The 11,786-nt window shown below is 49.1% G+C and overlaps 1 protein-coding gene across 1 annotated transcript; it reads right to left on the minus strand.

Moving 5' to 3' along the window:
- Positions 1–1,613: 1,613 nt before the first annotated feature.
- On the minus strand, positions 1,614–11,502 carry LOC105365537 (serine/arginine repetitive matrix protein 1). The gene is given in 6 exon segments (XM_011503730.1): positions 1,614–1,784; positions 1,787–2,220; positions 3,214–4,366; positions 5,158–5,669; positions 7,080–7,252; positions 11,350–11,502. Coding segments are annotated over 5 exon segments (2,427 nt in total). The 5' UTR covers positions 7,237–7,252; positions 11,350–11,502.
- Between the last annotated feature and the right edge of the window lie 284 nt (positions 11,503–11,786).

The raw sequence follows: 11,786 nt of genomic DNA on the forward strand, positions 1-11,786 counted from the left end.
GTCTGAGACTTTTTTTCCCTCTTATAATAATACCCTCCAAAGCATATCCACGCATTTATCTCACTTCGTAAAAGCGTTCATTCTTTATTAAATGTTTACTCTCTCCTCAGCTCAGAGCGAAAATTATCTTATCGTAGATTAGAGATAGCTTCAAAGATATTTTTTGTGACATTCACAACATTTGACCATGTCTGTATCACAATTTGTTTGAATAGCATCTTCTCCGTAAAATCTTAATAATATATTTCACACTTTCTCGGTTAAATATAATACGTTGAAGTCGTTGAAAATTTTTACACTGGAATATGTCACAGTATTCATCATTCGTATTAAAAGTAAAATCTTGTAACCGCACCGTAAAATATTGGTTCAAACTTTTCTGTGCGACGTGACGTCACAAACCATTCCTTCAACCTAATCTGACTAACCGTACAATTTTTATTATACAGACTCCGATGACAAGATTTTTGTTATCACTTTTGGATGAATTTGCATCAGAGAATTTTTTACATCCGTAGAAATACTCGTATATTTGCGGGGTGGAGATTTGGTTGGGAGGGGGGCGAATAGGGAGGGATTGAAGGGTAAATGGTGAGAGGGGGGACTGGATAGGGGGGAGGGAAGGAGAGAGAGAGAGAGAGAGAGAGAGAGAGAGAGAAATAAATAATCATTTATTATTTTTCACGAGTGAAAACTTTTATTCGATACTAGTTTATTGAAACGGGCATGCACTACTAGTTGTTAGATCGTTTTTTGTTTTCTCTCTCTTTTTTTCTTTCATTTTCTTTTTAAAGCCTTGTTCTACAAGGGCTATTTCTTGCCACGATAACCGATAGATTTTCATATTATAAACTTAAGCTATTTAATAATAAAATATAATTAAATAAAAGTAAATTATGTTTTAAAATTTTTAAGAAACGAATAAGCAAAAATTATGGATTCATTAGTCGTTACGATTAGATATCAAACATGTCGAATATTTGTTAATAATGAATTATTTGTTACGAGTTACGATGAGAACTTTGGCATATTACAGTAAAAAAAATCCAAGAACCAGCCTCGGCTCACATTGTTAAATTTAGGGTGAAACATCTATATAATCCAACCACCTACTATCATTATGAAAATTGACTCAGTAACGTGCGTGCGTGCGTGCGTGCGTTCGTTTATTTGTTTGTAGTTGCATCTAGGTGACCCACCCACGCATACAACCTGGAAAACATTCTATGTTTTTATGATCCGCGCGCGCGCATGCGTTTATGTGTATTTGTGTGTGTGTTTGCGCGTGTGTGCTTGGTTGAGCGCGGGGGCGCGCACGCTCGCGTCGTCGTACGGAAAATATCTCTTTATAATAAATACACACTCGGTATGATATTCGATTTAAAATCGACGCGCCAAATAATTACGTAATTATCACTTCCTCCGTTACTGAATCTATATATTGCACATACTGACATACTAAACCATTTACGTACTATCGATAAACATTTGACTACACCCCAAAGGAAAACCCACGCACGTATGCGACACCATTATTCTTTATTTAATCACGAAATCGGCGAGTATAAATACAATCTAAGGATAAAGGGAAGAAGATGAAACATAAAGCGTTATTAAGTAAAATTTATACTTATGGAGGTTGGTGGGCAATATTGAAGTATTCGGTCCTTTGATTTCGATACTGGGAAGCGACGACTGCCTGAGGATTTGGTATGTGCCTCACGCCAATATTGGGTTTGATTTTCATTCCAAAGCCCGTGATTCTTTGATGGGGTTGGGGTATTCTCAGAGCGACTTTCCCAGCGATATTTGATCCAGCCGAGGCACTCGAGTAGCTTTGCGGTAACTTGGCCAGCTTCTCCATGTGAGTAGCACTCCGATCGCCCAACAGCGAGACCGCGGCGTCCGAGAGTGTTCTCAAATTCGAATCCTGACTCTTCTTGGTCTCCTCCTTGGGCTTGTCCGCGGACGTCCTGCTGGTCCTGAGGATGCCCACGGGCTTTTCCTGATTTTTGCCGAGACCCACACCGGACGAGAGATCGAGTACGTTGTCCTTGGAGGCATGAGATGGACTGCTGAGGTCAAGAGGCGACTCGTATTTACCTGTTGAGAAGGAGCTCAGCGCGAACGTGACGTTCGGTCGTTTGACGTTCCTCAGAGGCGTCAGCGGCGGTGGTTCTTTCCTTTTGGCGCCGCTCGTCGTCGGGGTGCCACTGCGTGCCATGGACGATCCAATTGAGGACGTGGCTGACACGACTGGGGACGGAGCGGGCAACTGGCTGGACACCGAGGACAAGACGGATGAGGCGGTGGCGGAGGCGGATGCGGAGGCGGAGGCGGAGACGGTGACGGTGGAGGAGGCGGATACGGAGACCGAGGACGAGGCCGATAACGGCGAGACTAACGACGAGGCGGATAACGAGGAGGCTACCGTTGTGGAGGCCGATGACGATAACGACAACGCGGTTGATGACGAGGACGATGAAGATAATAAGGACGATGAGGATAATGAGGATGACAAGGACGAGGAAGACGAGGACGAGGACGACGATGACGACGACGACGACGACGACGACGACGACGACGACGACGACGACGACGACGACGACGACGACGACGACGACGACGACGACGACGACGACGACGACGACGACGACGACGACGACGACGACGACGACGACGACGACGACGACGACGACGACGACGACGACGACGACGACGACGACGACGACGACGACGACGACGACGACGACGACGACGACGACGACGACGACGACGACGACGACGACGACGACGACGACGACGACGACGACGACGACGACGACGACGACGACGACGACGACGACGACGACGACGACGACGACGACGACGACGACGACGACGACGACGACGACGACGACGACGACGACGACGACGACGACGACGACGACGACGACGACGACGACGACGACGACGACGACGACGACGACGACGACGACGACGACGACGACGACGACGACGACGACGACGACGACGACGACGACGACGACGACGACGACGACGACGACGACGACGACGACGACGACGACGACGACGACGACGACGACGACGACGACGACGACGACGACGACGACGACGACGACGACGACGACGACGACGACGACGACGACGAGGACGAGGACGACGACGAGGACGATGATGATGAGGATGATGATGATGATGATAAGGAGGAGGGGGACGAGGAGGACGAGGGCACCGAGGCACTTGTCAGCGACACTTCCTTCGAGTTCGACATTATGCTCTTGAGGGTGTCGCGCATCTGCTTCTCCGCCAGTAGACTACGCACGCGATTGGCCTTGCTCTCGCGCAATTGTTTCTCTAATTTTTCGCGCTCCACCGCCGGATCGGCCTTCTCCGCAGCCGTCTGCGCCGGACTCTTTGACCTCTCTTGACGAGTCTTGTTGGCCTCGCTTATGGCGACCAGTCCCAGCTTACGGAGCACATCCTCGTTCTTGGGTGGCTCCTCGGGCTCCGGCTGCTCGCTACTCTTCGCGTTCGCGATTGGAGGCGGGAAGACTTCGGCTATGTTGACTACTTCGACGACGGCCACTGGCTCATGCTTGTTCGCGATCATCTCCTCGGTCGGCGCCTGCTTCTCCTCTTCCCTCGCAGGGCTCGACTTGCGCTCTCTACCAGATCGCTGTTTCTGCGAGCCGCTGCCTTTCGTCTTTTCCTTTCGCACAGCTCTCATCTGCAGCAGCTTGTCCTTCGACTGGCTACCGCCGACGCTACTCTGGGTTACTCGCGGTGGACACGGGGTTAGACGAACCTTCAGTTTAAGTAAGTCTTCGCGTGGGGTTGTTGTTATCTCGGCGATGACGCGCTTGTTACGGCGCTTCTTGCGCTTATGTTGGTGCTCGAGTTTCGGTAGCTTTCGCGGCTTGGTGTGCGATTCGCTGATTGCCGGTGGATCCGGGGCCCGCATCACCGGCGTAACCTCGCACCGTGGCTTCTTCGGCTCGAGATCCTTCGAGCTCGGGTACTGATCGGCCACGGTACTCGTCGTTGTCGTTGTCGTCATCGTCGTCGTCGTTGATGGCGGTGGCGGCGGTGGTTGTGGCGGCGGCGGCACTAACGCAGGAAGTGGACGCGCATTTTTGTCAAGAACGTCGGAGCGCGAAATCAAGGCTGGCTTAGGACTTGGGGGAGGTGTCGGTGGTCTTGGGATATTCTCAATAGCTTGAGGACTGCTGCTCTCGGCGTCGGTAATCGCGCCGGCAGTGCTGGCATTGTCGACGCTACTGTTAATGTCCTCCTCACTCGCTGTCTTGTTGGCCGTGAATTCGTCCGTTCTGGTAATACGATATACAAGCTTCATCGGAGCTTCCTGAAATTATAAGGCCAACAAGGTTTGTTTGCATTATGTGCGCAAAACTGGCATAATTTCGCTCGTGTCCATTCGACCGAGTGGAGTTTTAATAATATATGCGAAACCTTGGATTTGCGAGTCGATTGCTATTTTCAATTACCAATTGAGCTGCCGATGTAATGAAAAGATTTAGAAAGAGTTTATTAGATTGAAAGATCGAGGTCTAAGTTTAATGCCTAATTAATCAATAATATATTACCAAATAATTATTAAGTATCGCGTGGTCGTGATTAAGGCTTTTTTACAATTTACATTCGATTTTCGATAATCATAAAGCCTATCGTGATAAATTAACAATATACAGGTAATACTTTGTTTTTGTACTTTTTTTTTTATTAGCGCGTTTGTCTCACTTTGAGGAGTGAAAAAATTTAGAGTCGATCGAACGAAAATTATAAATTGCCAATGTTAATAACCTTCGGCGCAACTTATATCCATGACGCGATCTTAGGAATAAAAATCTGAAAATAATGTAAAAAAATTTTAAAGTCCAATGGGGGAGACGGTATTGAGAGAGCAAAGTAGAGTGCATTGTCATGATAATTATTATAATAACGGAGTAGATTAGCGTAATGACGAGGTGACTAAGTAGCAGCTTAAGTATGACGTAATAGAAATTTTGAAGCTGAAAGCCTCAACGACGTTTGGCAAAACGAAGGGGGGAGAGGTATCGTTGTAAAAAGTACCGATTATGAGGGAGGATGCGAGCACATGGAGTGGGTATCGAGAATAAGCAATGGAGAACTCACCCTCTCCCAGTCGAAAATGCAGGCGAGGTCCATGAGGGTCCAGGATGGGTCGAGCACCTCGTGATCTTCCTTGGTCTCGGCGGGCCCAACGTCGTACATCATCTCGATCTTGCCGTGACCTTGTTGACGACCCTCTCCCTCGTTGTCGTCCCATCCCCGTTTGAGCATCAACAGCCTGAGGAGGTGGCGTACGGTGACACCCGCAGGGCATTTGAGATAGCGTGTGCTCGCCGCGCTCTTGGCCCCGAGCTCGCACAAACTGAGACTAACGAGGTCGTCGAAGCCGAGGTCCGGGGCGCCGAGGGGCGGCAGCCCGAGGCCCGGGCATTGTGGATTAGCCTGGTGGAAGTGTCGGCGCCGCTCCTGCTCGGACCTGAACAGCCCCGGCACGACCAAGTAGACGAGTCGCTGGAGCCCGAGGTCGGCCGCGAGGGGCGCGACCGCTGCGGTTTTGCACACTGGACAGGCTCTCGGGCCGGCGTTCAGCCGCTGAATTATGCAGCCACGGCAAACTGTGAACACCGCCGTCATAAGCGGGGACTGGACGCTTTCCGAGGGCACACCTCCGCCCACGCACGATTATTTTGGGATTACGATACGCGCCCGCGATACGGATTCGACTCGACTCGACTCGACTCGACTCGACTCAACTCGACTCGGCTCGGCTCGGCTCGGCTCGGCTCGGCTCGGCTCGGCTCGGCTCGGCTCGGCTCGGCTCGGCTCGGCTCGGCTCGGCTCGGCTCGGCTCGGCTCGGCCACCTTATTGCCATTATTTCGCCCGCGGTGTCTATGGAGCGGCATCGGGGATCATCGCGATATTCTCAATCTATGCATTCGTTACTCAATATATAGCTCGTAGCAGTTTGGATCGTTTGCGCTTTAAGCACTTTAATGATGAACGTTAGATTATTGGCTCGAATTATTAAGTTTGAGCAGCTCGTTAATTGGAAGAGGGTCTGTTCGGTGAACGATGAATTTTAATTATATTTCATAATATTAGACGTACTTTAAGGGCGCGATCGAAGCGCTCGAGTTGTACAATGTAAAAGCATTGGCCTATGCATATGACAAAATTCGTTTTGACCGCGCAATCTACGCTCCTACAACACATACGAATACGAATAACGCCAAATCCCTTTTTGCTTTGAAAACCAATTTTTGCAAGTAACTGTCGTTTTATTGTGAAAATTTGACATCTCTCATACGGTATATTAAACACTGATAACTAATTTCAGAATAAAATACGCGACATCGTGTTTCATCGGCTTTGATAGGCACCAAAGGATTTGCTTTGAAAATGACCATTATCGACGAATTTACGTACATTCCAGCTAAAAGAATACGTTAAAAGAGGATGAACTGCCGTGTGGTTATCGTTATATGACGGTTAATGAACTATCGCAGACGCTTAGGAGTAGTGTAGCATAGAATTGCCGATTGATTAGGAGGAAATAATTATGCAACGGGGCTGGAGGAAGAAAGGGCCTGAAATGAAACTGGTCGTCATTCGCTCGGATGAGTTCCGAGAAAATGGGGACAAGGGTGCATGAGTAAAAAGCAGGGGAGGCGAGGCTGAGAAACCAAATCCATCCTTAAGCGTAAGAGAGAATGATGGAAATACGGGCGCACAAGTGGATTTGACGAAACAACTTCGCCACCCAGAAGGAAATTTATGCGATGGCTAAATAAGCCTTAGAGTCGCGTTTCGTCGTGGCCGCGGACTCTGCTAAGCAAACAACTCCCAGATACATTGTACATTTAGTTTCCAATGCGTACGTCGACTTCCGAGTAGTGACAGCAACGCCAGAAATGAGCAAAAGCACGATTGGCCGGCGGGGGACGGGAGAGGGGAAGGCCAAAGGTAGAGTGGCGGGTGAGCAGCAGGTGTTAGATTATTATATATTAGCGCCGGATATACTAACAGGAATGCAGGCACTCGACGAGCGTAGTCGCGTCTATGAGATATCCTTGGCAAAGCGGGCAGACGATGTGCTGGTTAAGGTCCTTGACAAGGGGCTTTTCTTTCTCCTTGAGTCCGGCGTCGTCGTCCGGCTCCCTCCTCTCCTGCGGCCGCTCCATCTTGTCGTCCTACGCCCTGGAAAACAAGTTTTTACCGACTCTTTACTCCCCAAGGTTGATTATACAGATGCGGCTGCGCTTCTTTGCTACGCGTATTTGTTTTGCTCTTTTTTTCTCCAGATCTCACTACAATCTCGTCCCTTTTTTCGACGGTCCTTGATAAATGGCTTACGCCACGCGCGAACTCATTTCGCTCGTGCTTAAGCTACGAGCCTTTTTTTTTTTTTTTTTTTTTTTTTTCATACGACGTACTTCGCTTTGCTTGCTTTCCAATCAATTTGACGCGCTTGTTACTTTGTCCCGTCCGCACGTACGAAGCACGCGCACACGCGCACACCAACACCCATACGCGCACACCAACACCCACACGCAAGCTCAACGTAAGCGCGCGATCTACATAAAAACAAATACCGTAGTTAACACCTAAAAAAGAGTTTATGCCTTCCAATCAATTACACGCAATAGTATATGCATAAATAGCACGTAGGTTCTATCTTGGCAAATATAATTAAAGATTTTTGTTTAAATTTACCCTCCCAATTTTAATGCGATCGGTGAATCATAGATTCTTTTTATTTTATCGGATGATTTTTTTTTTCTTTTTTTTTTTTCAAGAGAATTCTAGATAAATTTTTTCAGGTTGTTAAGAAGTTTTGAGGTACGAGTTAGCGGACCAAACTATTGGCCGCTAAAGAAGTCAATATTAAATAGGGCTAATATTAAATTATTGTACTTCTGTCTCGGTTAGGTAGTACATACTTGCATTTACTTAACTTCTTCCAATCGGTTTTCGTAATGAGACAAAAATAAATAATCATTTCTAAAAATATCTGCCTGTTTTTTTTTTTTTTTTTTTTTTTTTTTTTTTTTTTTTTTTGATACTTTACTGGCTACAATTGCCAATGACTGTATCATGCGGAATTATTATAATTTCATTTTTATCCTCGATTAGGAGTCAATACAATTAATTATCCATAGATGAATATTAAAATCTTTTGTCGCATTTACCTCAGCGATTTTATTTATTCTTGTCGTTTTTCATTTAGAAGACTATTTAAGCATCTGAAAAATTCTCGAGTCACGCGTTACCGTGCGTGAATCGACATGCGCAGTAGCAATTATTTCGAAGCTTCCTACTACGAAGCATTTTTTGTCCTAAAATACGCAAGATATTACTTTTTATATTGTGTGTTATGTTAAATCTTTATCACTGGCGTAAATACGCGATTTTCCGTCGACGTTAGACGCGTCAATAGTCTTTTAAGAATTGTAAAAAAAAAAATAATAATAACCAAAAGTTTGTACGATTACCAACGAGTAAAATATCTCATTCCCAAGTATTTTATCCATTATTCGATCGCTAATTTAACAATATTGTATTTGTTGGTATGAACGTGCAAGCAAACCACGTTATTATCGATTGGCTCGATAAGGAAGTGAAGGAAGTATAGAATTTGCTTATCCAAAGTATTTTTGGATTCTGGCAAAATCAATGTATTATTATTACCAATTTATACGTACAACAGACACGAGCGAAAAACGCCTACCTTTTCCGCTACAAAAATACCTTGGCTATTCATAGTCATCAAACTTTAATTGTAGCAAGAGATGAAACGCATGATGCCCTTAAAATTCGCACAGGCAATTAATTACACTAGTTGATTAATCGAACGACGGGGAGGAAGAAAAATGTAAAAACAAAAAAGAACAAAAAAAAAAAAAAAAAAAAAAAAAAAAAAAAAAAAAAAAAAAAAGAAACAAAAGAAATAAAAAGGGCAAAAGTGTATAAGAAAAGCGACATTCGGATGGGCCGACTATCGCCATCAGATCGTTTGAAATCCTTTGGCAATGAAATTTTAAGCAACCAGTCGAATAATCACACATAGGTGTATTTTGTTGTTATCGCTATATGACCCTCCTCCTCTTCGCTCCCACTCCCTCATTGCCGACCATCACGGCTTCCCGATGAGATAAAAGAAAAAGAGAAAAGCAGAAAAAAAATGTGGCATGCAGACGGCAGCCCAGAAAGGAGTTGCGAAAGAGAAACGGGACGAAGAGTCTCCTCGCTGCCGCCCCCCCTCCCCCCCACCTGCCCCCTGCTACTACACAGTTTGTATATATACATGCACGCGCCCATGTACACATAGGCGAGCGAGCGGGCGCGCTACAAACACGCGTGCACGCATGCACGCACGCACGCACGCAGGGAATATAAACTCGGCGCACGTATAGATAAAGTGGATAGACGTGTGCGCGACGCGAGCTCGCCTCGATTTGCCGCGTCAGGAGCCACCGAGGGGTGGGTGGCAGTGTCGAATTGATCAAGAGCGACCAATAGAAAGTGCATCTCGAATATTAACGAGGGATGTCGCACAAGCACGTTTCCGCTGCATCTCACAGTGACATCCCGATGCACCACCATCACTGCGTCGAGTCCGCGCGCGCGATCTCCCCCCCCCCCCCCCTCTTCCTTTGTTTTAGCCGATTGTAAGCATTCGCTCGCTTCTTTTTTTTCCACTGTTTACGTAACGTTGTAAAACAACGGGAGTATCGCCTCCGTAGGCATTCCTATGACGCATGTTTGACTCACATATGCAACAGATATACTCTGCCTAAGGATGTATTCGAAGCGTGTGCTCATCGCTCGATTCTAACCTTAACGGCGACTCTCGCTATTCTTTTAGTTCGCCCTGTGAAAAGCCTTTGACCAGGAGTTGGCCCCAGCGCCGGAGCTAAGTGCATTCGAGAAGATGTCGGCCCGCGAGCAGCGGGAAATCCGGAGTGTGCGCGATTTTACTTACAGGCAAGCGGCTACGCCTGGACGTGCACCTTCCACTAGAGCGCAAATTTCGCCCGGGAGTTTAAACAAATACTCGTCGACGGCTGTCTCATCGTAGAACAACCGCATCTCGGCGTCGTCGCACGAGCGAATCAATTTGCCGACGGGAGACACGATCCCTCCTCCTCCCCGCAACCGCGATGTCGTACGTCGTTACGTGGTGTCAGTGCGCACTTTGTTTACATCGGCGATGATACAGTCGAGGCCAAGAGTTAAAGCCCTCGGCGCCAGTTGAGAGATCGCGGGAGGGCGAGCAACGGCACCGTCAAAGGGAAAAAAAAACAAGAAAAAACGGAGTAAGGTGAAAAGAGCCAAGAGCTCTCCAAACTCCAACTGGCTCGGGCATTTAAAAGTCACGTGCGCCAGAGCGAGACGGGACGATGAGACACGAGGCACTGCTGCGCGCGTGCCCGCGAATTCTCGTCGGCGCGCGCCCATACACACGCGCATACACGCGCGCACGAAAGGAGAGGGAGAAAGAGCGCAAGAGAGAGAGAGAGAGAGAGAGAGAGAGAGAGAGAGAGTGAGAAACGCAGCCGCAACAGACAGCCGCGGAGAATCACCGGTAGCGATGGTAGAGAGAGCGCAAAGGAAAGCAGGCGGTCGACGTGGCAACCACGCACCGCGCGCTCTCTCTATTGGCCTTCTTCCATTCCTTCTTTCTCGCTCTCTCTCTCTCTCTCTCTCTCACTCGAGATTGCGCGCGCGCGCATATCACGGCCGGGGACGTGCGCGATCCGGCAACACCGCCCACCTCTTCGTACCCTGACGTAGCGCGTAGGTTATGTGTATGACTCTGTATAACGCTCATACATGTGTGTACATGCATACAGGCCCACACGTGCGCGTGCGCGCGAGCGGGTTCATGCGCAAATGAATGCGTGCGTACGTGTGTCCGTGCGTGCGTGCGTGCGTGCGTGCGTGCGTGCGTGCGTGCGTGCGTGCGTGCGTGCGTTCATGCGATCGTGTGTAAGTGCCTGTATGCGTGCGTTCGTTGTGTGCTTGTGTGAAAGATTGGGCGCGCGCGCGCTCTCGCTCGCTCGCTTAATTTTACCAGTCGCAAGTACGAGTGTGCGCGCGTCCCCCCTCTCACACTCTCACACTCTCTCACTCTATCTATCTATCTATCTATCTATCTCTCTCTCTCTCTCTCTCTCTCACTCTGTGTGTGTGTGTGTGTATGTGCTCGCGTGGGCGCGTGTGTGCGTGCACGGCAATGACGTCGCGGTCGTGGTCCGTCGCCGTGTCAGCACGGCCCGATCTCGCGCACGCACCTTCTCATCTCGTTGGCCCCGGCTGGTCTGCTCCCTGCTGGCGAGCTCCGAGCGACGTCTACGGCGGCCACTGCGAAGACGAGGACGAGGATGAGGCCGAAGCGGTGCCGCGGCGTCGCAAGCCGGACGCGGAGGCGCTCCTCGGCTATCTGTTGTCTGACGGTCCGCGCGCCCAAGATATCGACCCCGCCTAGGCTCCGCCCGCCGGCCCACGAGCGCGCCCGAGCGGCCCCGAGCGCGGCAACGAAGCCGACGGCTCTCCTCCCCGGCCGCCCCTCCCCAACGACGGCGCCACCAGCCCCGACAACGACGTCTCTCGGACCCGGAGGGCGCGAGCAGATCCGAGAGTGGGGCCCCGTCGTGCGTACGATGCCCGACTCCGTGACTCGAGAGGCCGGTGCCTGAGCCCGAGGTGCCGAAAGCTTGGCTAACCGGGA

Source organism: Ceratosolen solmsi, unplaced genomic scaffold (assembly GCF_000503995.2).
Source record: "Ceratosolen solmsi marchali unplaced genomic scaffold, CerSol_1.0 scaffold8, whole genome shotgun sequence".
NCBI classification, from domain to species: domain Eukaryota; kingdom Metazoa; phylum Arthropoda; class Insecta; order Hymenoptera; family Agaonidae; genus Ceratosolen; species Ceratosolen solmsi.